Here is a 27888-nt window from a genome sequence, read left to right on the forward strand (position 1 = left end):
TGCTATTTGGGGAAGAAAAAAATGCTTTCTCCTTTTTGGGACTGACTGCATATAAGGCTTTTAAACTAGTCTTACGGTTATTTAGCCACAGAACTCTCACATTAATATTTTTTAGAGCTTATATTTAAAAATTCTAAGTGATTTTAATCAAGAAATGAATGAAACTGCTACTTCACTTGACATAAACATTGGGGCAATGCATGAGAAAGGCAGAGGAAGGGAAGAGAAAAGATGGGAAATGCTGTTGGGAAAGCTTTTTCTATGTACAAAGTGGTTATCTAGCCTACCCTGGAGAGATCGGTGGCATTAGGAATGAAAAATCTTCAAAGGAAATGAAAACAAACAACCATTTAGAAAATACAATTTGTTAAGTCATTAGCTCTCTGAATTGGAACAAAGTCAAAGCTACTTACTGCTCTGGAGTCTGAGATGGGCGACCAGACATGAAGCTGCGGCATTCTTCAGGTGCAGAGGGCACCTGGCCTTTGTCCACAATGCTTCCTGCCTCAGACCTATGCAATTGACACATTCCACCAATTACAGCAGAGCAGGACATCACATTCATGTACTTCATATGCTCCACAAAGCAAACCTCTCTGTCATAGACAACCTGTGAGGCTTGAAAACCTACGTCACCAGGAGTCTATGTGGCATGGAATTTATACTTCTGTGTGACTCACGATTCCCGTTCCTTATGGCTTAACAATATTACCAATATCATAAACAGAGTCATCAGCTGCAAGAAGGAGTTTAAGTTTAAGAGTTTCTTTTCATATTTGTAAGTGGTATTTAACATATAACAGGCATAAAACAAATGCATGTTTACTAAAAAGAAAAAATGGTACTTCTCAGCGATTTGTCTTTTGCCCCATTTAGCATATCACTTACTGAATAAGGATGATAGAGTATCAGTAATTGCTTTTCCCTTCTGCACAAAAATGTAGATTATATATAGAAAAGGCTAAAATACAGATAACATTGTACCATGTAATTAAGAGCTCTGAAATGCAGTTTAAGTATATGGAAGTTTGAGAACAATGGAGCTCTGATTGAAACAGTCATGGCATTTATTTGACAGTAACTCATTCCTTTCCTGAACCGCAGCTCCACCACAGCAGCGATAGCATTTTCACGAGATAGTTTTATCAACCCTGCACAGAACTTACACCACCACTTCAGGAGCCACAGAAGATTATACTGTACTGACAAAAGACAAATGCTATTATTCAGAGAGCTCAAGCTTCCAACCTTTTACTGCCTGAAGGCTTAGATTCCTGTTCATTTTCCTCCACCTTTTTCCCTGGTGCTAATTTTTCAGCACTGTCAAGCAAAGCGCTGAGGGCCACTCTCCTGAAGACATTCCCATGAGCCTCTTTGATAAACTGGACCAGCTGACGAATGTCGCAGTATAGTCCCTGTTTGGAGTCAAGAAGGAAGTTTGGGGAAAGAAAGATAACTGTGTGATTAAATAGTTTTCATGGGAAGGGAGGCATGAGGTAATTCCTTAGGCTTAAATGAGCATCAGAATTATAACAGAAAGACAATTTATACTGATGAAACTGATAGTATACTTCCTCTGTATGTTCCTCCAAGAGAACATAACCAAGGACCATGACAGTCATCCTTAGTATGAAAAGGATGGTTACCATGTATTCAGAAAGTTGGCTTTATCATTAGAAAGACATCAATTTACATTTTTAACGACTGGATTTCCAAGTTTTAATGTCCTTTCTTTAATGTCACTTCTGACGATATGCCTGCAAAAAAAAGGTAGTCAAAATTTTGTTTAGACTAGATATTTTAGTCCCTGTGGAGTGTCTCCAAATTTTCACCATTACTGTGACAAAGATATGTTAAGGTCTCCAGACACTTCTAGCAAATTCTAATTATTCAAAAGATTATGCATTTTGCTGGACAGAGTTAGTAAATAATCTGTATGTTGTAGCCCACTTAATCATGAACTTGATTATGTTAAGACTAGGTAGGGATATCATAACCAGTATAGTGAGGTCAATTTTTAAGTTGTCAGCAGGACTCTTGTGATGGTAATGTGTTAAGCTTTGCACCCAGCATTTCCCTTGTCTCTTTCCCCTTTAAGAAGGTAGTTATATTTCGGCATGCAAAAGTGAGCACCATGTGAAATAATTAGTACAGTCTAAGGACTGAGACTCATGGAACCCCCAGACCCAAGGTGCTATTTAATATTTGGATAGTTCTATATCACTAAAGTAGGGATGACTGATATTTGACTTCTGGGCATTCTGGTGGGATGGAGGTTCAAAGTCCAATTTAAGAAGATTTGAAGAAATTAATTAAAACAGTATTTCTTCTATACATGAGTAAGTGTACAAAGATTTATGAGCACCCACATATATTATATTCAATTTGCTTAATTCTTGACATGCCCAAGCCGAATGCATGGATGCTATCTGTGTTATACTCATGCTCTTCGAACTCTGACCATTTAGCAAAGGCAAATCCCCTTTGGTTTGGGGTTTTGTTCTGTTTATTTCAAGGGAGGTGAGTCATTTTAATGGTTTAGAATAGCTTAAAATCATTTATTTGGCTTAGGCAGGTTGACGGATAGTACCCATATATGTAAATGTACTATCTCTGTATAGGGGTCATAATATTTAACAGATTGGCAGGATACAAAAATGTCCTTCGGTTTCCCAAAACTTCTACTGTTCATCTTTTCATGTCAGATTTGTCAGCTTCAATCTACATTCAGTTCCCCAAACCACAAACTCCTCAGTAGCAATTATGCACTAACCTTTTATAGCCTGGTTCTTCCCATATTACTTGTGGCTTCAGTGGTTTAATTAGCAAAGTCTTTTATGAAGAATAGCTACAAGATTATAATGCTCAATAAAAGAAAACAAAACTAGTTTGAGCAACATATTTGCCTTAATTTAAAAAGTAAATATAATTTCAAATTCTGCTTGGCCTAATATTAATATTTCATGAAGCAACAAACTATGCTCTATCATCTTCTTTCTGAAGGGCTCAAAATATCTTGCAACTATTTCACCCAAAACTTCATACCCTCTGAGCTGGAAGAGAAAAACAAGTTAATTGGCAGGTAGGAAAATGAAGAACAAGGAGGAGAAAAAGTGTTGCCTAGGTTCCTTTGTGAATTACTGGGGACACTGGGGAAAGTAGACATTTTAACTTTAAAGTGTACAGTTTCCATCTGTAATATGCCTTTTCATGCCCATGACATGAAACCTTTTCTCAGGACAGTGACGAGAAGTCCCACAGGAAGAAGAGTAGAGCTTCTCACCAGATTCTCAGGGCTGTGCAGCTCATGTGTGGTGGAAGCACAGCGTGTGATGAGGGACTTAAACATGGCACTGACGATAATGCCCTCCACGTTCTGGGCTGTGGATTTGTTGTCCACTGTGGTGAAGTTATTTCCAAACCCAGCCTTGTCTGGAATGTAAAGGTACAAGTTAAAGACAATATTTCCATTACGCTGCACAATTGAAAGGAGTGGAAATACTTGGCAACCAGGAATTAGGGAGGCCTATGTGACACAGAGAAATAGAGGATTAAATTACCCTGGTTTAATAATCACTATGCAGGCTTGGGCAAAAATGGATCACACTCTTCCTCAGAGTCTTTACTGCGTTTGTGGACTATTTCAATTGATAAATCTCCACAAAGGAAAGGGAATCTATTGTTGACTTCAAGAAAGACTTAGGCATTGTCATGAGGAAATGTTGGTTTCTCAGTGAGTTTGCCTAGAATTATAGACTATCTTGGAAGCTTATTAGGCCAGTGGAAAGGGAAAACCTTCCACCTCCCCCACAGCCACCTCCTTCTGATTCATGCATTTTGAAATGCCAGTGTAGTGAGGCCACCGACCTCCCCTACATTACATTTTATGCCCATTTTCCCACATACCTATGGGTTTTTCATAGGGGACACACAAGTATTCTATGGCCTTGCCAGAGGATTCCTCTTGGCTTCTGAGCCACCTGGGAACTATGGGAAAGAGCAGTTGAAGCTCCAAAGTGATCAGAAAGAGGGCCTTGTGTCTCTGACTCATTGTGGCTGACTTCCACATCACAAGCATCTAGGAAGACTGTATACTTGAGAGTTTCACCCTTTATCACAAACCCCTCTATGCCTCTCAACAGGGATTATCTCTACATTTTACATTCCAAGAGAAATATTCGAGCCTATGCTTATGGCTCCTCACTTGTTTAAAAAGGAAAAAAGACTAGTTTTTAATAATTTCTCTTGTAACATCTCTATTATAATCCTTTCTACATTAAAAATATTATGATATACTTGACTTAAAGCAATTCTTATAACAGAATATTCCATTGATTCTGAAGCAAAACAATATTTTCTTTTTTTTTCTTTCTTTTTTTTAGGGAAAGGGTTTACTGGGGGGAACCCAACAGAACAGAGGGAAGGCGTGAAGAAGAAAAGGGGGGCGAAGGAGAGTGTAAGAGAGAGATCAAGACAGAGAGATCAAGAGAGAGACATGGAGAGAAAGAGAGCCATGTGTTCAGGAATAGGTCCTCTTAAACTTTGCCAGAGGGTGGGGTAGGGGGTGGGCAGGGAAGTAGGGGCAGCAAATCCCATTAAGCGGGGGTGGAGCTGACACTGGTGGTTGGGCCATGGTTCAAAACAATATTTTCTTTTGATGTGATAACCAAACAATAAAGTCTGGGCTACAAACAGGAAAATAGCTTCTAAACCCATATATATAACTACATCTCCATTATAAATTAATCAACCACTATTATACATCTGTCATAGGAATCATAAAAGCCTATACTAAGAAGTTACTTCTTCCCAGGCTCAAATTAAATATGTATTTCATTCAATGCAGTCTTCATACATCATTTTTATTTCATTACTGCATTTGTACTCCAATGGTCTGGAGGTATTCTGCTGGTGCTGAATATAACTTAGATTCAAATTGGTCTCCCTCTGTGATTTAAGTATCTAAACTGGAGTTTTCTTAAAGTCATGAAACTATAAAATCACTTGTAGATCCACCTATGAATCTATTTCCATAGTTTTAAAAAATTAATTACAGCATATATGTTTTTCCTAGTTTTTAAAAATTAAATATAGCTTGTACATCAAAATTGTACTACTATTATGTTTACTGTAATTATATGGTGTTTTCTTTCTTTCCTGTTTTAGCTTATGAAAACAAGTTCAAAGCACTGTTCCTGGCACATAGGACAGCACTCATTTCCTATTGAAGTATGGATGAGCATATTCCCTGTCTGTTGATTGCTGACTCAGTTCTCATACAACAGGAGGTCATAGGAGGGAGAGGAATCCCATGAGTGGCAGTGTAAACACTGAGGGGCAAAGGTGAGGATGCCACAAGCTTTCCCAACTGCAATCCACTGAGGTAAGTTGTTCTTAGAAAGCCTCCAAAAGGAGTCATCCAAGATGACGTGCAGGCTTTGCTTGTCTGTACTCTGTTACCACATGCACATGCACACACACACATGCAGGCATGTGCAAGAATCTTTTTCTCTAAATGCTATCCCAACAGCGTGCCCTGAAAAACTACCTGCTTCATCTCATGGTGATTTCTCCTAGAACTTGGGTGCAGCTTTACTTACTGTCAGTGACTGGTTCCATACAAAATCCTAGCAAAGCATGCAAGAAGTCCACTACATTATTGAGAGAGTCCTTGTTCACATAGTCCCTCATGGTTTGTCGGAACTGCATCTTATCTAGCTTGTATAGCTTAGTGAGGCAGTTCTGGGCCTGCAATGAAGGAAGAAAGGTGAAAAAGTCACAAGTACCAGCTTAAGCTACGGATACCATCAGTTTAAGACAGAAACCTTCAGATGGCGAAAGATTTCCATCCCTTCCACTGGTTTGTGCCCAACAAACCAGCCAGCCCTCTTGTCAATGTAAGAAGTGGGCAGAGATAGACTGAGTAATGTAAGGGAGTTCACAATGAGAAGAACTGCTCCTCAGGGGGAAAAAAAAAAAAAAAAAAAAACCAAAGCAAAGGTCTCATGCTGATTCCAGAATCTCAGCATTTTCACCAAGATCAGCACTTTAAAATCTTAATAAAAAAAAACTCAAAATGTGCATTTTAGGTAAGTGATAAAATTGGCAATTCGTGTTTAGAAAACTCAAATGCTTTGTGCAATAAGAAGCATTTCACTCACATGCTCAGGCCACTTGGAAATGAAACAGATGAATGGAGGGGGTGAGGGGGAGGGAGACAATGGGTATTCAGTGTTCTTTTATGGACAAGAGAGGTCCTTGAAACATATAAGACACAAGATGAAAACTAAGTTTAGTCTGCATTGGAATGTGAAGCTATTGAAATAGAAGTTGGCCTCATGTATATGAAAACCATGTGACCTAGTGATTGATTATGTCCCGCTACTCAAGATTATACTTCTTATTATCTAACAATGTTTACAACTGGAAAAATAAATGGTAATAATTTCCAACATCAGAACTGGTGAAGGCACAACCACTGGATGTAGAAGACATCAGACAGAAAGTTCTGATGCCACCTAACAGTATTAAGTCCTCCAGCCCTTCTCCCACCATCAAGAGAAGAATCACATTTACCTGGCGCTTTGCTGTTTAAAATGTTTCTTGTATGTAAGTGTATCATGACTTTTTAGTTATATACCATCTCTATGATTTGACAAGTTTCCCTATATTGCAACTGAAGAATTTGAGGATCAAAGATTTTGTCCAAATTGATACTGCAAATTGCACAGAAGAGCCAAGACTAGAAATCAGAGTCTTGTCCTCTAATATGTACTTATTTCTCTCCTGATACAGCTATCTCATAAATAGTTCAGATGATGGTAACTTGGAGGAAATATACTTAAATATCATCCACTTCCTAAAAGCATTTTAAATGATGGATAAGAGAGACTAGTTTGTAATTTGAGAACATGATATCGTTATAAAAGAGATACAAGAGAAATTTTTAAAGTTTGTGGAAAATAGAATGAAAATAAGAGTTTAAATTTGGTTCAAAATATTTTTGAAATTCATGTAGGTTTTTTTTTGTAATATACATTTCCACAAACTTTTGATGATCTCTCATATAGCAAATCCATAAGAAGGGGATGAAATGGGAAATGACAGAGCTTCTGGGTTGAAGGGAAAGGGCTAAGGATCAAGAAAGCAGGGGGAGCTGAACAAAGAGCACCTAACTGGGACTGGAGAACTTTAGGTAACCAGGCATAGACATGGAAGTCAGGTCAGGAAAGGCAGCCCTTGAAATAGGGATTTAACTGGTGATCCAGAAGAAAATTTAAGTTTCATCACATTTTGACCAATTAAGGCCTGGAAATTTTAAGGAAGAAGAAAAGATTATAAAAGGCTGAAACTTGGAATTAGCAATAGGCTTCTTGTATAACCTTGTTATAATGTCTCCATCTGTAACACTAAGTCAGATGGATTAATTTTTTTTTCTTTCTTCTCTTCTATGTCCTGCAAGATTTGAAAGTGGGTATTTTTGTTCCAAGGAGTTTATTAGTTGCCAGGTCTTGAGCAAGTTTTTTTCTTTCTTACAAAATAAATGCTGCTTGGTATAAAATGAAATTTGCCAAGCACTAAGCTACTTTTTTCAATCATCCCATAGGTAATTTGTGAAGATCTTCACTGTAGTATTTTAAAGTCCTGGGTTGAAAAATCCTAAAGTACAATTTATTATATGTTCTGTAAAAATACACCAAAAGGCATAGCTTTAAACATACTCTCTTGAGGTTATTAGAATGTCAGCATGGTCTGAATGAGTTTAATGGTAAGTTTAGCAAGAGAAAGAATATCAAACCTTAAATTGGGGTGGGTGTTTAACGTAGTGGTTGAGATGCTGCTTGGGACTTGGGCATCCCATATCAAAGACCCTGGATTCAGAGTCTAGCTCTAGTCCTGATTCTGTCTTCCTGCTAATGCCTACCTTGGGAGGCAGCAGGTAATGGCTCTAGTACTTTAGTCTCCGTCATACATATGGGAGGCTCAGATTGAGTTCCTGGCTCCTCATCTGGCCCAGCTTGGGCATTTGGGGAATGAATCAGGAAATGGGAGTTCTGACTGTCTTTGTTTCTCTTCCTCCCAAATAAATAAAATAAATTTTAAAATTAATAAAACACCTTAAATATTAGATCTTGTGGAATATCCTAAATTTATTTGAGATATAAATCTATTAAAGAGTGAATTCCTTTCTAATAATTTGGGACTACCAACTAATGATTACATTAACACGATAAAAAGAACTGAGGGATTAAATGATGCAATTGTTAGATACTTTAGTGAATATCATCATAGTAATCTGTCTCTAAAAAAATGTATAGAAGACATGATCTGTTAGAGATGAGAAAAACTGTTAATTTCTTAAAAATGAAATAACTTCTGAAAACCTAATGTTTAGGAAATCTAGACAAAAGGGTGCTTTTGATGTCAGTTACCAGAAAAAATTTCTGAAACTTTTATCTCTTAGATGATGTGTTTACTGAACATGGATAAATAGATATGAGTAAAATCTTTGAAATGGGTGTTCAATAGTGCTACAAGAGAACACAAGAGGAATTGCCTCATAAGCCAAGCTGAGAAAGCAGATACAAAATTTGCTGATGGCCTAATAGAAATCATTCCATACTCCTGGGGAAGAAAGCATGGTGGAAAAACAGTAACAACACCCTGTCATTGGCTTCTGATCCAACTAGCCCTGTTTCCTGTGAATCCAGAAAGACAGGATCTGCTTGTTAGATCAAGTTTACACCTCCAACTAAAGCATGACACTTCTTAATTACATTTTTGCACTTCATTTTCATGAAATTGGTCCTGTGCATGAGGAGTGATGTAATATTTTTTAAGCTTTGATATCATAGCAAAATTAAAAATCAAAGACAAAAAAATACATACACATATGCAAAGCAGAGGCAATGTAAGCTTTCTATTGCTTTCTTAATTATTGTTTTAATTATTATATTTTAGCCTCAAAATCCAGATCTTGGTCAAATGTCTAAGTTTCAGAATTTAAAAGTTAATTACTGTGACTATATCTCCCATATACATATAATAAATTAAAATAACATGACACAATAGAATATTAAAGAGAAGGGAAAAGGATGGGTGGATGATATGTTAAGCAATAAACCCAGCATGCTGATACTGTGTGAACATTTCATGACAAAAGCTAATACCAAGGAAAGAATGGGCTGGCATTAGATTTTGACATGATCTTAAAACTCTGTCAAGAAACGCCAGAGGATTTGCCGAACTCAAGTTTTCACCAGACTCTTTGTTTTTAATGGCAGATTTTCTCATTTTGATTCAAACATAGATTATGAGGCAACTATCTCATTTGGACTTGCTGTAAAGATGGGTTATTGTTCAAGTCGAAGGAAAAAGTAGCAGTTAGCAGAGGTAATTGAAATTGAGCTGGAATGTTCTATTACAGAATTATCCTTGGCAAGCTCAAGTGCAGAGTTTCAAGTTTCACACAGTTCAAAGGGACATGATCCCAGATATCTGTAAGTCAAGATTCATTCTCAAACAAAGCAGGCACACAAGAACCGGCTATTTTTATAGTCCTGTTTTGTCCCAATAAGGGCCATTTTCCATATCTAAGTGAGAACAACAAAGGAAGTTCTAGACATTGACCTCCTTCTCTGATATAAAATATATTTCTGCAGTGCCCAGGCAGATAATTAAAAAGTCATTGGTGATAGGCCATCAGAAGCTTGCTAAATGGAGTCATCTGTGCAAAGCTCTTTTAAAATGCAATTCACATCTTGCAATTTTAAATCCCTTCACCAGTTGGAGGCAATAGGCAGGAGGCAAAATTGTTTTCTCAGTTAAACTCTCTTATGCCTGGGGGTTAAATGCCTTGAGATTTTTTGGGGACTCCTTCCACCCCAAGACAGCATTAGTATCCCCTTGGAAATAGAACAATTTTCAGGGAACATTGACCCTCATTGTCAAAGGACTCATTCCTTAATTGGCGAGAGGGAAGGGGGAGAGGAAATGGAATCTACTTTAATTCTCTTACATTCTCTCGGAATACCTGGTGTCTCAGACGATCTCCAGAGAGCCCTCGGTGTCCTTCTCCGCAACCATAGGCACATCCCAAAGACTTCACTATTTTGATGAGCATGGTTAGGGCAAGCCTATGGTTGCTTACAGGAGTGCTTTCATCCTAGTGCCCATGAACAGGAAAGAAGTCTATTTATCTTGACACTGAGGCCTGTTTTCTACTAAGATTCTATTTTATGATTAAGCCAGATTTATATATTTTTATAGTGAACACTTGCAATTTGGGAAAGAGAATTGTCAATACTTCATAAACAAGCTTACTTTAAAACATCTGGTACATTATTTAAAAGAAAAGAAAGCTATGTGTTTTAAACACTCTCTAGTGATAAAGAATATGAATGTAGACTTCTTTATTAGAAGACAAGCTTTCATATCTGTGTTAATTATCAGAATAGCTACCTAGAGACAGACAGTGGGTTCTATCAGTGGTGAAGGCAGATAGATTTTCTTAAATATTACCCTTATTGTCAAGTTTCTGCTAATTCTAACAGGCAAGGATTATTGCTCAATTTTTGGAACAGATCCAAGTCTGGAACTCTGAAATCACATGGCAATGTCTGTCCCTGCTAATTGTATACTTCCACTGTATTGTAATACAACTGCATGGTCAAAGTGCAAATATCCAGATCTTCATAAACTTTAGCTTGATTCTCCCCCTGAGGCTAAATAAAAATCCTCCTGAGACGAATCATGAGAATTGCTATCATCTTCTCTTTTGCACCATTGCATTCTTATTGTTAACGAAGAACACGGTTTCCAAAAAAGGAACTTCTTTGAATTCTTTCCAAAGAAGTATAAGGAAGTTTTTCTAAAGAATGATGCAGAACACAGTGTGGAAGAACCGTTACGTTTGGGAAGCTGTAACCCATCTCAGTCCCCCTAGTTACATGTTATTGTCAACATGTACACCATGGATCTGGAATTCCAGCTTCTGGCCCTTAATTGGATGTGATAGGTAAGTCAATTAGCCTCTTTGTGCTTTAGTTTCTTCACTTATGAACTAACGCTACTAAAAGCCTCTCTTCTTACTTCATTTGATTAATGTGTGGAGCTAATGGAATAGTAGACAAAAAGTGCTCTACAAATTATAAGGGACTTTCCCGTGGTCATGATCAAGTTGACACAGAAACTTTGGGGCCACTCATAGAAAGAGTACTTGAAAATGTGTAGGATGTGTAAGGGTGAAGGTATTATCTAGACATTATCATGCACCTTAATGTGGTGGGGTAGACTATCTCCCTACTTAGTGCTATGTATTTGGTACTCCCACTCTTTTCTGTAAACTTATCTTGTGGATATGCCAGCCCTAGAGGCTCCCTTCAGAATGAAAACATTTATTCTCTGGCTGTGGGAAGTATTTATGGCTGACAATCCTCAGCTGAGAGCCTCAAAGGGCTAGGGTCCAACTGGAGAGCAGTCTCTTCCTAGGGGAGATCTACCTTCAATGACTGGTCACGGACACAAAGAGGAGGGTTATAAAGGTCCCCTTGCAGCATCTGGAGATGAAAGATAGAAAGATAGATGGATAGATAAATAGATAGAATGGATGGATAGACAGATAGAGATATCAATTAAGAAATCATTTTCAGTTTGGATTCAAATCTTAACTCCATCATTTATAAACTATATAATCTTGGGAAAGGTACATAATCACTCCGTGCCCTAAAATATAGGAATCATATACATTAGCGCCTATTTCGTAGTGCTGTGAGAATTAAGTGAATCAAAATATGGAAGGCATGTAATAATAACAAAACAAATGCTACTTAGTATTTCTAGGTGAGGAGCACTGTTACTTTCTGGGGCTGGGGCTTCTTTATGCAAGTTAGAAAAGGCCCTCCTCTGGTGGTGAATTAAAAAAGGTAAGCCCTCTGGTCGGATGCAGTCATTGGGTGAGTTGTTGCCAGAGGAGAGTTTGAACTGAATTTCAGTCCTCTGTGGCCCCTTAGATGAGGGCAGATTTGTGTAGTGCACAAGCTACCCAACTTCATGCAGCAGAACCTCAGTAAAAACCACTCTGAGTAAGGGTTTATTTGGAAGATCGGTTTACTTATATTTTTTAGATTACTATATGTTCCCTTCAAAAATTCTCTAGTTCTGAAAGTGCTGTGTATATATATATTCAAAATTTTATTTCTTTAGATGGTCAGATGTTCTTGGGATTTAGATTGCTCGCCTAGGAGATGTTCAGAAAGATGTATCTATCAAGCTACAGGCAGAATTCACAGATATTAAATAACACTTTAAGCTTTCTTTAAAAGTTAGTGGCAAATTCAGAAATAGAAGCTAGCTCTTCCTGTTTTAATCAATTCTCCATGTTTCTGGTATTATGATGTTGCAAAATTAGATAAACCCTCTGATTCCACTGAAAATAACAGATGGGTTTAGGGCAGAACAGACCAGTGTCAATCACAAACACAAGGCACTTGATCTACTAGTAGGTTTTATTTTACAAATTCCTTGTAATAAAAAGAATGTTAGCTCAAGAGGTAACTTTAAGACATTTATATCTTAGCTGTTTTAGATACCTCACAATCTGACTTTTAAAAGATCCCCAAAGTAATGACTTAGGTCAAAGTAACATTTAAAGTATCAAGCTATAGTATCTAAGATGATATCTAGATTTTAAATATCTAAGAGACATAAATATTTTCGAGAAAAATTAGATAAAAGTACCCCTTAGGTGTAAAGTTAGAACTAAGAAAAAGATGAAAACAAAAATGCTAATAATGAATGTCAGAGACCCTTAACATGCATAATAACAAAGCCAATTTACTTGGAATATCTAAGCTTTACTGAAAAAAACTAGTATTTTATAATTTTGTCTTATTTTTATTTATAATTCCTCTTGAGCATTATAATACATACAATACCATCCACCATTTCTTTGAGTGTCCAGCCAGGATTGATCGGTTAAGAATCTCATCATTTGGTGTATTTGTAAACTTGATCCTTATAATTTGTATTTCTTTGCTGACTAGTACATAATTGCTGACTGGGCAATTTGTTAGATCTTAGATCAAAGATCAAATTCCTTGCTATCTCCACCACTATTCAGATAATTTTTATATGAGATCTGAGGATCCTTGGTTTGTCCTTAGCGATGCATGAGGAGCTACGAATTTTGGAAATCTTAGAACCAAAAGATTCTATTACAATTGAAACATATATAATTAAGCCTGAGGGGAAAATTCTAGAGATGAAAGTTCAGGACTTCAAGAATATTGGGCAAGAACATTTGTGTTGAGTCCACAAATTTTGGAAAGAAAGGAGAAGACAATGAGATGAAGAAATAGGTGATAAATGCACATTAAATATATACTAAGTGGGATTGCAGAGAGATGAGGAAGAAATTATAAAAGAAAAAGGAGCTCAAAACATTTATTCAGATGAAAATTTCTGATAGCTGGTTGAAAAGAAATGGACATTTTCTAGTTTTATAATATGTATGTTGATGGTAGAGTTCTTCAGTGTAATCACAATGCTTATAAACACTGGACATCATGTGTAGATTGTTACCTGTTAGATTCAAAAATCTCTTGCTGATTTCAATTTCTGAACAGCATTTTCCAGCTAAAACCCCAAATTGAAATCAGGGTAAATTATGTGAATTCATTGTGGTAATTTATAATTAAAACTCGAATTAAGAAAACTATCTTTGACATTAAGATCATAAACTAGATTGTGCTAAAGCAAAGGGAATTAAATTCAGGAAAATCAGTAAAAGGAAAGCTAAAGCAACAGGGATCTGACACATTGAGACTTGAGAGGGCTGAGGATGAGTGAGCTGTTGCCACTCTATACCATCACCAAATAAACTAGCAGCTAATCAAGAAAAATTCTTCCCTTGATTTCCTCCTAGTTGTGGTTAAAGGTGGCTGCTAAAAAACATGTGACATGAATCATGAAAAATGATTTTATATCAAGGAAAAATTATACTGCTAGCTATGGACTGAATGCTTGTGACTTCCCCAAATGCATATGCTCAAGCTTTAACCCCAAATTTGATAATATTTGCAGATGGGGCTTTGGAGGTAGTAATAAGGGTTAGGTGAGGTTATGATGGTGGTGTTTGTCCAACAAGAATAGGCCCACATAAGAAGAGGCTCAAGAGGAGCTCTGGCTCTGTCTCTCTCTTTCTCTCTCTCTCTCTCCAAACTCCTCTTTCTCTATACATGTGCAAGGAGGTAACAGTAAGATGTTATCACCTACAAGCAAAGAGAAGAGGCATCAGAATGAAACCAACCTGGCTGGCACATTGACCTCAGGCTTCCAGGCTCAAAACTGTGAGAAACATAGTAAATGTCCGTTGTTTAAGTCACCCAGTAATGTAATTCTGTTATGGTAGCCTGAGCAGACTAAAAAGTAACCTGTAATTCACTTAGGTCAAACCTGAAAGTCTTAAGAGGCTATCCATGGTCACAGATTAAGAATTATGTATTTTAGGTGCTCTTCTGCAGAAATAACATGCCCAGAGAAATCCCTCTATGTTACTCGGATGATAGCGGTTGTTGGATTCAGAATACAGTTGTATCTATTTCTACTAACGCTTGCTGAGACCCTAATAAAGAGATTTCAACACATGACTCTTACTGCCATGATTACTTGCTGTTCTGAGTCAATAAATTGCTGGCAGGCAAACTTTGGAAAGCAACTAGGGCGGCAACTCATGAGGGACACAGAAGGTGGTTTTAGCATACCTTCTCTTGGTTCTTATCATTCTTCTCATAAGGGCCACCTCCACCTCCTCCTCCATCACCTCCTCCACCTCCTCCATCTCCACCTCCTCCTTCTTCTCCTCCACCATCTCCAGCTCCACTAACTGAAGGGCCCCCAAATCCACAGGAGGAACTTCCAGACACTCCTTTGAACTGGAAAGTCCCCTGACTTGGTCTCTTTTCCATAGCCTCATTTTCCTTGTTTTCACTCTTTTTTCTGTTCTTTTCTACACAGGGCACCACACCCAGTTGAAGCAAGCATTCCACAATGTTTAGTGCCACATCGCAGATTCGAGAGCTGATGTCATGGTTGAGGACAAGATAAACAGCCTTCAGAACCACCTGGGAAAGACAAAGATAAGCACACAATGATTAAGTCACTTGCACTTCATTTTCCTAAATAGTTTTCGTTATTCCATTTAATACTTTTCCTTAGCCTACCCTATGCCCCTTGGTTTTGAGTAATTCAATTTTTAGATTTTCCTACATAAGTTGTATTGGGGATCTTGTGTGTGTGCTTAATAAAAATGAAAAAATTACTCTGAATTAGAAAATGTGTGCTTGTATGATCTCATTTAAGTTCTCCAATGCTCACCATGAAAGACATTTAATGGGGATACTGAAGCATAGTGAGTTAATAGGAGAGAGATTTTTTGTCCAAATGAAAACTTGTTCAACTGATTTTTTAAAAATAAAAGTGCTTTAATCTTCTGCTTTTACTTTTCGTTAATAATAAGGAATAGTGATTTCCTTAAGCTTATAATAGAACATTTGCTCATTCATGTCTATGTCATTCTTATACTTAAATTTTAAATAGAAAATATTAGCATGTTTAAATTATGTCCCTTAGCAATTTTAATGCTTTAAATTATATGCTGAGCTAGGTTCCCTAATGTGTAACAAAAAGTTTTGTGAGATATAATTGTAAAACTTAAAAACCTTTTCATTTACTAATAAGTATATTCAAGACAAGCATTATTGAGAATGTAAGCATAAATCTTTTAAGGACTTTGATTTATTTTTTTTCCAGCTGCACAGGAACTTTGTAGTCCTGTGATTTATATAATAAAAGAAAATAAAAGTTTTTTACTTTTTTTGTTCTAGAGAAAAATGACCTAGCAAACACTTACATATGTATGTACATTTATATATATATATATATTTGGGATTCACTAATTTTTTGTTATAAAAATACTCTAAGATAATATCAAATCTAATAAGACACTTGAAGAAAGAGATGGTTCATCTATGACAATTGATACATTTGCAGCATTTCTATATGAGTATTGCTTTTTAATTTTACAATTCAACATTTCTAAGAATCTATGTGCTCGCTTGTTCAACATTACAGAAATCAGGCTAAAGAGTCAATATCTTTCAAGGTTTGGTAGGAAAGAATCTTGCCACTTACAGAAAGATCAAGCATGCCATTCTTGTGGACAAAGTTACTGGTCCCATCAATGTGTTCTGTGTCCTCCAAGTAGCTGTAGTTTATGCAGGAGTCTGTAAGGCTTCGAGGAAGGTTTGCACATGCCAGGGGTTCATGTGGCATCTCTGGGATGGGCACCTGGTTGCAGAGCTTCCTCATGTGCTCACTGAAGAAGTCTGCGTAGCCTACATTGAATGATGCCAATGTGGTGTTGAAGGTTGCAACCGTTATCGTGGAGATCTGGGATCGCACTAACAAAACGAAAGCAATGTCTTAGTTTTGTCCACATCAATCCGCAACATCAGCTCAACAGTCAAGCTAGTATTGACAATCATGGCTGTAGCTTTTGTACATGTTTGATTCATAATCTCAAAACTATTTCAGCTTCCCTGAAATTGCCAAAGCTGTTAAAGCCATGTAATCTGATAAATAATTATAGAAATGTATGGATTCCAGTTGGCTTCTTAAGGCTAGCATTTAACTTTTGTCTAACACTGACTTAGTTTGGTTGATCATAATAGGTGGATTTGACCCACTGATAGATGACAGACAATACTTGCATAAATTAGATTAGTTGAAGTATTTCATGTATGTTTTTTAAAAAAGACTTATTTTATTTATTTGAAAGGCAGAGTTACAGAGAGGAGAGAGGAGAGAGGAGAGAGAGAGAGAGAGGAAGAGAGAGAGAGAATATCTTATATCTGCTGATTCATTCCCCAAATGGCTGCAATGGCCAGGGCATTGCCAGTCCAAATCCAGGATCTAGGTCCCCTCCCTATGTTTATGACAGTTGAAATATGTGTTTTCATATAGTGAATTAAGAAACAGCAGAGTGGAAAAAATTTATTCTCACTTAGTATACAGTAAGGGAATATAAATTCATAGTACTAACTAATGTCATTGAATACTTGAAATATTCAGGGAGAAGGAGGTTAAGGTTATACATAATAATAAGAAAAATAATTCATTATTCAAGAACAAATGTAGATTAAGAATTTGTCGTGGGTTCCACCCAGAGACACATGTTTGCTCCATATAAAGTAAATAAGGCATTTCTCTGAAATAGACACTGTGGCCTTGGAAGTCAGTGACCTTCCTCCTGCTGAAGGTGCCCATGCCTTTCAGAGGGATATATTAGAGCATCAAAGCACTCCATGCAGCTGCTTCCGAGGTCTCAGCTAGCCCTGTGGAACTATGACTTCCTGAAGACAAGTATGAACAGCTTGTCCTTGTTCTCTCTGAAAGGTGTGGTGGTCTTTATCTGGTGTCAAATAACTCCTGATGCTAAGAAGACGCTAAGAATGGCTCACAAGTAAATTACCAAGCAATATCATGCAAGATACATGTTTTCAAAAAACTTAAGAAAGTGGATAACAACGAAAGTGGAACATGGTGTAAGAACAGGAAAGAGAAATAGGAACACAGGTGCGAGTTCCTGCCCACCTTCTTTGACGGTGTTTTCTCCGTGGCTGTTGGAGTGGTCTGGCAGGTCACTCACCAGCGTATGATGGGAGTGGGAGTGCCTGGCACTCAGGCTCTCCATCTCCGTGGCTGCATCTGAACTGCCCCGCCGGGTCAATTTCCCTGTGATGAACAAGACCAACACAAGAGGGCTGTAATACCTGAAAGGGTCTCTGCCCAGGTTTTGTCTTTCCAAAGGACACGCAGTGAGAGTGAGCGAATATTAGGAAGAGCAGGAAGCGCAGCCAAAATAGCAAGAATTAAATTTGCCTTGGGAATAGTCAGGGGGCAGGATGATTGATGAAGTTGCCTGTGATAAGGTCAGCCCCAGTCTAACTCAACTGTCAGAAGCCATCTGCCGTGGGCCTCCCAGCTGTCAACTTTTGATTTCAAGCTGGTCTGCTGGATATGCCTTCAATAAAGGGGAAATGTTTCATTTTCTTTGCTTGCTTTTCCCTTTTTTAAAAAATGAACTCAATAAAAGTTTGTCTTTAGATTCAAAATGAAAGGCAATTCCCAGTACCCTCTGATGCCATTTCAGCATCTAGAATGATCTAAGAAACAGGGCCATTACCTAATTATACAGCATTCTTGCAGAGTCAGCTACATTCTCTGCGTTTCTTTGTGAACACACAGCATTGTTTTGGTGCTGGGGAGCCTGAGTCTGGGCCCAAATTTCTTGTCTAAACTGTTTAAGAAAAATTCAAATTTGCCCAGGAGCTCTAGATCCAAATTCCTGAACAGTTCCCTTGAGGTCTGCCCTATTTTGAAAGATCTTTGTGTTTACCTAAAATGGTGGTTTGCCAGCCTCCTTTTTCAATGCCTCTCCTGTCTTCTCCAAGTCCAGAGAAGCTGCCAAAGGAGAAGGTGCTGCGAGTGGGAGACACATCCAGGTGGTCCTCGTGAAGCAGGAATGGCACTCCCATTCTTCGTGGCCTCCTCTTCCCCGTGTGGTGGAACGGAATAGAGCCTTTCCTCTCCCGGTCTTCTTTGCGGCTCTTGAACTACAACAATGAGAGGAGGAGGATTAGCCACTGGAAAGGCTACAGTTTGCTTCCCAAGAGGCTCCTTGATCCACTATAGAACACAGAAAATATTCAGGGAAGACAAGACCCAGAAAGTCATTCAATATCATCCAACAGAAATAGGAGATTTTCCCCCATGTGCTAAAGGAACAAAAGAAATGAAGCTAAAGTCACACATGTCATGAATCTTTCAATTAGGACTGATCAGGGTGGTGGTCCTTTAGGTGTGGATTGGCAACATCAGCATCACTTGGGAACTTGGGAGAAATGCAATTTCTCAGGTTCAACCCCAGACATCCTGCATCAGAAACTTAGAAAGTGAGGCCCAACAATGTGGGCTTTAACAAGCCTGTTGGTGGTTTTGATGCACAATTAAATTTGAGAACCACTGGACCAGAGAAAGGGATTCCTGAGTAAATAATTGGATGAGCCTTTTTGCTGTCCCATTTTTCAAAACTGACATCCATTGTCTTGTCAGCCAACTTCAAATCTGTGCTACTGTTCATGGGGGGAAGCCACAGAAGACAGAGAGCACTCATTGGTACAAATCCATCATTCCTGCCAGGCAAAGGAATCCAAGATCAAATGAAATAGGAGTTTAACACTGCAACTGAGAAGCTTTCAAAAAAAATGCCACTACCTGGGCTTAGCCTTTGGGAACTCAGATTTAATTGATTTGGAATTAGGCAGGAGCACTTATATTTTTAAAAACTCCTCAACTTTTTCAGGTACAAAAGTGTCAAAAATGTCTTTTCCCCCTCAAATAGCAATGTTTTTGGGGAAATGAAAGCCATTGCTGATGGTGCATTATTAATGAAGACAGGGCTGTTTACTTAACAATACTCTAAGCTCATACGTAAGTTAATATGTTCTGTGGTTCTACATTGACACATTAAATTAATAATTTTGAAAAAGAGAAAACCACTGTATATTTTCAGTTTACACATGTTATTTTCTACGTGGTTAGTACCATGTACTTAAAAAAAAATGAAGTGTGGGGCGGGTGTTGTGGTGCAGTGTGTTAAGCCACCGCTTGGGATGCCAGCATGCTGTATGGGAGTATGGCTTTGAACTCTGGCTATTCTGCTTCTGATGCCGTTTTCTGGTAATGCTGAGAGGCAGCAGCAGAAGGCTCAAGTCCCTGCCGTTTGTGTAAGACTAGGATGGAGTTCCAGGCTCCTGGCTTTGACTTGGCCCTGGCTGTTGAGAGCTTTTGAGGAGTGAGCCAGAAGATGGATGATCTGTTTGTGTGTATGTGCACGTAGGTGTGTGTGTGTGTGTGTGTGTGTGTGTGATTCTTTCAAATAGATGAAAATAAATAAACATAAAAATAGGAGACAGAGTGTAGTGGTGGTTTTACAAGTGCATGAACTATTTAACTAGAAGGCTCACTTTTGAATTTAAGTTTGATGTTGGACAAATTGCGTAACATTTCTAAAGGTCAATTTATTATCTGCAAAACAGGAAGAATAAGGATCTCACTGGATCAAATAATATGATATAAATTTTATATAAAGTACTTGAAAAATTAGTTGAACCACACGAATATAAGTTACCATTATCGCTACAACAACCATCTCTATACCACAGGCTGCAAACGCTTTACAAACATTGCAAGGTTGGAGCGTCATAACAAACTAGTGGAAAATTTAGGCTAGAAAGCACACTCATGCACACAGCGTGACCTGCGCCCTTTTGCTGTAAGCCAGTGCCATCACTAGGATCTGACTTTTGTTTCAAGTTCCTTTCCCACCCCACCTCACGCCAATGCACTGCATGATCAAAGCACTTCCTGTTCCATACTGACTTTTCTGAATTGCCCAAATATCAGACAGCATAAGCAGCTCCACTCACCTTCTTAAAAATGTTCATGCCCAGGTCTGAAGAAAGATCTGGGACGGCAGACCTACGCAAATTGGTTAGTGAAACCTTGGAAAAGGCCTCAGGGCTTAGAGATTTTTCCTCTTCATTACATTTCATGGTGAGATCCTTAAAATACAAAAGGCAGACAATGAGCAATACTTTTTACAGAAATGTCACATTTTTAATAGGGCTAGGCCTATTGTTTTAACATCTACACAGTGTTTAACTTGAATTCTGCTGCTGTATTAATTGGAATTTCTGTCTGGCATTTTCACCAGTAAGGTCATGAACCTCCAAGTCCAGAATATCAGGAACATAGGGAGGAGACGGATTTGTTTAATTAAAAGCAATAGTTTTCTGTTTATACATCAAAAGAGATATTTACTTTTGACAGAGTATATACTAATAAGAGTATGTTTCTTTTTCTTCACACTGATATTATTCATATTTATTTTTAGAATATTAAAAAAATTTCTGACCCACACAATTAACATTTAAGTGAACTCAAACAACTGGAACAAACAGTAAGTCACATTTTTCTTTATATCCTCAACACATGGTGCTGAGGAGAATGGGAAAGAAGTGTTCAAGCTGATAATAGGACATCCATTTATCAAAAAGTAATTTTCATGGGGATGTCGCCACATCAGTACATACTCAATTTACTTCTCCAAACATCTTTAATAATTAGCAAGACTGTATCAAAAACCAATATTTCTAATGATGACAACGAGACACTGAAAAGTTTTGATTTATGCAAGAGAGATTAAATCATGTTGGGTAAAATGCTCCTGTCACATGTTATGATACGGGTAATCATATAAAATGTCACAATTCTCTCTTACCTAATACTAAGTTCCCACCATTCTGGGTAAACAAAGGCTTACACTAAGTTAGCATGCACAGGAGGTGCACTTCTTTTGAATGGTTGGTTAAATGTTAAAGAGAAGCAAAATGATTCAGCAGTGAAAGATCGGTGGGTAAAGAAAGGAGCAACAGCTAATCTACCAACTATAGCAACAGTGCTGAGTAAATAACAGCTGGATGCAGAAAAGGGAGACTCTGTTATGACCAGGTTGGTTCCAATGACAGCGGACCATTTCTCTTACTTGAGTTTTGTGGGTGTTCACCAGTGAGGGTGCAGCTGCCACCATTGAGCTACTCCTGGGTCTGGGCAGGAGAGGAATATCTGGCTCTGGAGGCTTTTCTGGCTTCTCTTCCAACATGTGTCGCAGCCTTTGTAGATAGTACATCAGAGACCACTGAGTGCCCTCCTCAGACCAGTGGGGCTGAAGCAGGCAGCGAAGAACAGCAACGTCGAAGTAGGTGGCGTAGCGGGACCTTTGGCATGGAGGTATCACGAGAGACACCCTGTTCCCAGGGCCAGAAAGAAGGTGATTACCTGGGCAGTCAAGCTTCCCAAGGCAGCACAACATGGCCTGGGGCCCTGTTTTTCTCACTCACTCACTTATTCACTTACTAATCTGTTGTCTGGTTTACTCTAATATCCTCCTCACTGACCTCACTCATTCCACGTTTTCTACACTTTTTCGAAGGGGAGAAATGGAGAGAATTTTGAAGGATGGGGAGGAGTTAGCCAAGCAAAGCTGAAATCGGAACAGGAGAGTGGATTAGCATTTCAATTTAATGGAACAATGCCTGCACAGATATGGATTTTAAAAATCATAGGTTTGGGAGGGAGTCATAAGTAAACAGAGTAGTTAATGAGTAATTTGGGTGGTAGATAATGATGAAAATCAGAAATAGATGAGGTTTACATCATGATGTTTCTTTTGTATGAAGCTATCATTTTTCACTTTTACTGACAGAAATGGGAATGATCACTTTCTTGCCTATTTCATGCAGCTATTTAAATTTCCACTGTGAAAACATCAAGTGAAAGAACTAAAGAAAATTCAAAAAGCTAAACAAAGTTTTATGATGAGTAAAAAGAAATAATTTTGAAAATTCTGAAGTTATATAACCAAGTATATAGCAAAATTCATTTTTATTTGTATGTATCTCATAAATACAGCATTAGGAACACAGTAATTCTTCCCACAGTACCCGCTCTTCCACACACTCCCTCCCTCTTCCTCCTCCCTCTCCTGTTTTGTCCAAGAAAGAAAAAGAAACAGAAAGAAAGAAAGAAAAAAAAAAGAATGGAATTAAAAAAAAAAAAAAAAACTGGCCAGCGCCGTGGCTCACTAGGCTAATCCTCCGCCTTACGGCACTGGCACACCAGGTTCTAGTCCCAGTAGGGCGCCGGATTCTGTCCCGGTTGCCCCTCTTCCAGGCCAGCTCTCTGCTGTGACCCGGGAGTGCAGTGGAGGATGGCCCAAGTGCTTGGGCCCTGCACCCCATGGGAGACCAGGAAAAGCACCTGGCTCCTGCCTTCGGATCAGTGCGATGCGCCGGCCTCAGCGCTCTGGTTGTGGCAACCATTGGAGGGTGAACCAACAGCAAAAAGGAAGACCTTTCTCTCTGTCTCTCTCTCTCTCTCACTGTCCACTGCCTGTCAAAAAAAAAAAAAAAAAAAAAAAACAAACAAAAAACAAAAAACAAAAACCTCTTGGAGACAGAATTAGTGCACAGTGACTCTTATTGTTTATTTAACAAGTAACACTCTTATGTATGACATCAGTGATCACCCAAGGCTCTTGACATGAGCTGCCTTGGCTATGGAAACCTTTTGAATTCACTGGCTCAAGGAGGCCATAAGCAAAGTGGAAATTCTCTCCTCTCTTCAGAGAAAATAATCCTTTTTTGGTGGCCATTTTTTTCCTTTTTTTTTCATAGAAAACTTTCATTTAATAAATATAAATTTCGAAAGCACAACTTTTGGATTATAGTAGTTCTTTCTCCATAACCACTCTCTCACCCACAAACCATCCCATATTCTACTCCCTCTCCCATCCCATTCTTCACCAAGATTGATTTATTTACTGTTTTTATATACAGAGGATCAACTCTATACTAAGTAAAGATTTCAGCAGTTTGCACCCACACAGACACACAAAATATAAAGTACTGTTTGAAGACTAGTTTTATCACTAATTCTCATAGTATTACACATTAAGGAAAGAGGTCCTACATGGGGAGTAAGTGCACAGTGACTCCTGTTGTTGATTTAACAACTGACACTGACACTCTTATTTATGACGTCAGTAATCACCCAAGGCTATTGTCATGAGCTGTCAAGGCTGTGGAAGCCTCTTGAGTTCACAAACTCCGACCTTATTTAGACAAGGCCATAGTCAAAGTGGAAGTTCTTTCTCCCCTTCAAAGAAAGGTACCTCCTTCTTTGATGGCCCCTTCTTTTGGTGGCCATTTCTTTACACTGGGTTCTCACCCACAGGGGTTCTTTATGTAGGACCTTTTTTTTCCCCAGAGTGTCTTGGTTTTCCATGCGTGGAATGCTCAGGTTCTGTGATTTTATTATTCAATGTAAACACTTGATGTATTCAACATTTAGTATCCAAGTGAATTGTACTACAGAATTTTTTTTTTTTTTTTTTTGACAGGCAGAGTTAGACAGTGAGAGAGAGACACAGAGAAAGGTCTTCCTTTTCCACTGGTTCACCCCTCCCCCAAATGGCTGCTACGGCCGGAGCTATGCCGACCCGAAGCCAGGAGCCAAGAGCTTCCTCCCAGTCTCCCATGCAGGTGCAGGGCCCAAGCACTTGGATCATCCTCCACTGCCTTCCCGGGCCACAGCAGAGAGCTGGACTGGAAGAGGAGCAACCAGGACAGAATCCGGCACCCCAACCGGGACTAGAACCCAGGGTGCCGACACCACAGGCAGAGGATTAGCCAAGTGAGCTGTGGTGCCGGCCACTACAAAATATTTTTAAGAAATTACTCAACATAATACAACCTCTTAGATGTCTTAGGTGCAATGTGCTGAATGAATGTTGTGACTCTTCAAATTCATATGCTGAAATATTAATTCTCATGCAAAGTGGGAATCTTTAAGGTAGTTAAGTCATAAAGGTAGAGTCCTCAAGAATGCTATTAATGCCCTTATAGAAAGGACCCAGAAATCACTCTTGCTATTTTTCTGCCATGTGAGAATATGACAAGAAAACAAAGTCTGCAATCTGGGAGAGGACCCTCACTAGAACCCAACTGTGCTGGGACACACAGTCTCCAGAACTGTGAGAAATAAGCTTCTGTTGAATATAAGCCACCAAGCTATGGTATTTTTTATATCAGCCCAAAGGAACTAAGAAATTAGCAGATATGAAGGTTGGTTGAACTTCTTCATTGTGAGAAACATGGTTTCATAAGAAAGATAGACAATAAGGACAAAACTCAGAAATTCTGGAATGGAAGATGTATTACTCTAACTCCTAAGCACAATATGCTTCTGAATTAGACAATGCAAAAGAGAAATTTTTGTATCTTGCTACCAATTAGCAAATGGCACTATCCACAGATGAAGAACACTAGCAGAAAGAAAAAAAATGCAAACACTGAGAGTGAGAAGAACTCATAAATATATATATATATATATTTATTTATTTATTTCAACATTATGACCGATTAGTGGTTCAGGAAATTAATTCAATTAAACATAGTTTCTATGAACTTCTTTTTTTTTTTTTTTTTTTTTTTGACAGGCAGAGTGGACAGTGAGAGAGAGACAGAGAGAAAGGTCTTCCTTTGCCGTTGGTTCACCCTCCAATGGCTGCTGCGGCCGGCGCACCGCGCTGATCCGATGGCAGGAGCCAGGAACCAGGTGCTTTTCCTGGTCTCCCATGGGGTGCAGGGCCCAAGCACTTGGGCCATCCTCCACTGCACTCCCTGGCCACAGCAGAGAGCTGGCCAGGAAGAGGGGCAACCGGGACAGAATCCGGCGCCCCAACCGGGACTAGAACCTGGTGTGCTGGCGCCGCTAGGCAGAGGATTAGCCTAGTAAGCCGCGGCGCTGGCCCTTCTATGAACTTCTTAACTAGAATAAAAACTATCAGAATGAAACAAATGGAATAAGGACTTGTGCATTTGGTAAAACTTGTCTCATGTCACATGTTTGTCATGTCATTAGTAAAATATATTTCTTACTGTGAGTTGCAGTAAAAAGCTCAAAAATACAAACCCAGGTCACGTTTGGTGCCCTATAAACCATTTTCATAGACTTTCTACTCTTCTGTCAAAACATATATCATACTTTGCTATTTCTACTCTCTTATTATTGTCTGTTGTGTTGAAGGGCAACTGCCCATGTACATCCTGGATTTCAATTCCAATGCTTTATTATAGTCTAGTACTTTTGAATATTTTAATTTACAAGCAGGAGAAAATGTAAGTTAGATTTCAACCACATATGGTGCTGTAGTACTAATTATTTAACTGAGCTGGCAGCTGATACTGGGAGACATTTTTTACAATGTCCTAGGTTCCCACAAAGAGTATGCCAGAGTTTGTCCTTTCTCCAAAGAGATAGAATAATCTTTGGCTATCAGCTGCATGGCAGCTTCAGGTTATTCTTCCAAACATTTCCCATCAGTTCAGCAGAAGATTCCATAGCCACCCACATTTCTCATCAGGGACATGCAATCCCTTCCTACTAGACTTACTGTTTTTTTCTTCATTTCCCCACCCTGCTACTCCATCATTCTTAGAATCAAATGCAATTTCTTTTCAGTAGCCAGCAAGGCCTGCATAATCTGCCTTTGTCAACCATTCCAGCCTCATTTGCTGTTATGGTTGTTTGGTGTGCCAGTTACCAACATACAGCCTCTGAGGTCCATATTCATCATTTTTTGGTAAATAATATCTATTTTAATATCTTCTCAAATTGTCCAGTATGCTATTTGTTTTCTCCCGAAACCCTAACCAATTATACTTCTATAATCAGCTTGAGGGGAAGTAACAACTTTGATTCTCATTTCTACCCATTTCCTAATAAACTTTCACAGTTCTTTCCTTCCCCTCCTCCACCCATTGCTCCTTAAAGAAGGATGACCCAGCCCATTCCTCCCAGCTTATCATTTATACCTAAGATAATAGACTTTTTTTTTCAGTGTTGTATTCTTGGATTTATAAAGAAAAGACAAAGTATGAGGTTGGCTGGCTACCAGCTGGGTAATTTTAGGTCCTCAAGCCTTTGTGACAATTATTTGACTCCCTGTAACAGCCCTTGAAGACTTTTTTTTTTGACTAGGCTGCTGTAATTAAGGCAGCTATCAGTGTTCAACAGAATTGTCTCCCTCCCCCATTGGACTAACTGTAGTTATCTTTACCCTTACTTTCTGCCAGAAACCTTAGAATCTCCAAATATTTGTAGTCAGTAAATTAGATAAGAACATTTTATAAATTATTTCTAATCCATAGAGCAGTGTTCCTTATGAAATGTGAGTGGATGATTTCCATGTGAACTCCAAAGAGGATAGGAAGTGGGGGAGGTTGCTAAAAATGCAGATACTCAGATCTTAATCCAAAATCATAACTTTTGAAGATGTGCCCCAGGAATCTTTATTTTAAACAACATCCACAGGTATTCTTTAAATATATTTAATAAGCCTGGAGGATATTTATCCTAGAAAAACATGCAATGTATGATTCTGAACTTTAAGGCCATTACCCCCAAACAAGTCCTATATGAAAACACTGTAACTGGGATGCCAAGGTAAAAATTTTGTTCTTGGGGCTGGTACTGTGGTGTAGTGGGTAAAGCTGCTGCCTGCAGTGCTGGCATCCCACACAGTCATGAGTTTGAGTCTCAGCTGCTCCACTTCTAATTCAGTTCCCCGCTAATGCTCCTGGGAAAGCAGTGGAATATGGCTCAAGTCCTTGGAACCCTGGGCCCATGTGGGGAACCTGGAGGAAGCTCCCACCATTGCTGCCACCGGAGAGTGAACCAAAGGGTGGAAGACTGACCTTTCTCTCTCTCTCTCTCTCTCTCTCTCTCTCTCTGTCTGCCTCTGCTTCTCTGTAACTCTGCATTTCAATAAATAAATAAATCAATACTTTAAAACAAATTTGTTGCTGAGGGCACTGAATGGCTAAACTCATGACTTTTTGTACACACAGCTGTTACTTGCTTGGAAGTAACTACTAACTGTACAGTTGAGCTCAATAGGCATTAACTACTTTCCACAGAGCCTGATGATGCTCTGCTGCTGGTGGACTTCAGAACAGCAAGACTCCATCAAAACGAGCCTGTGATCAGAGACCAACACCATGTCTGTAACCTATGCAATCAAAATTTGAGAAAATTCACATTTCAATTGTTTAATAGCAAGAGACTCCATTTAAACAATGAGTTAACAAAACATTTTGTAGATTTTGTAGCAAAGATTTATAACATAAAGTACTTTTATTTAAG

The 27888-nt window shown here is 38.6% G+C and overlaps 1 protein-coding gene across 14 annotated transcripts in view; it reads right to left on the reverse strand.

Moving 5' to 3' along the window:
- UNC80 (unc-80 subunit of NALCN channel complex) overlaps positions 1–27888 on the reverse strand; it is a 243325-nt gene that overhangs the window by 165765 nt on the left and 49672 nt on the right. For 12 of the 14 annotated variants that reach the window (XM_002712438.6, XM_051849166.3, XM_089329901.1 and 9 more), the window contains exons 8-18: positions 21668–21929; positions 20550–20684; positions 18458–18674; positions 17653–17793; positions 16192–16460; positions 14763–15122; positions 10019–10165; positions 5601–5748; positions 3284–3432; positions 1249–1415; positions 414–512 (exon numbers count right to left, since the gene is read on the reverse strand). In XM_002712438.6, the coding sequence (XP_002712484.3) occupies positions 414–512; positions 1249–1415; positions 3284–3432; positions 5601–5748; positions 10019–10165; positions 14763–15122; positions 16192–16460; positions 17653–17793; positions 18458–18674; positions 20550–20684; positions 21668–21929 (2094 nt within the window). The remainder of the gene's footprint in view (positions 1–413; positions 513–1248; positions 1416–3283; positions 3433–5600; positions 5749–10018; positions 10166–14762; positions 15123–16191; positions 16461–17652; positions 17794–18457; positions 18675–20549; positions 20685–21667; positions 21930–27888) is intronic. The other 2 variants (XM_002712440.6, XM_089329902.1) reach the window with 1 other exon arrangement.

This window comes from Oryctolagus cuniculus, chromosome 3 (genome assembly GCF_051225735.1).
Source record: "Oryctolagus cuniculus isolate XC-2025 breed Fujian yellow rabbit chromosome 3, ASM5122573v1, whole genome shotgun sequence".
NCBI classification, from domain to species: Eukaryota; Metazoa; Chordata; class Mammalia; order Lagomorpha; family Leporidae; genus Oryctolagus; species Oryctolagus cuniculus.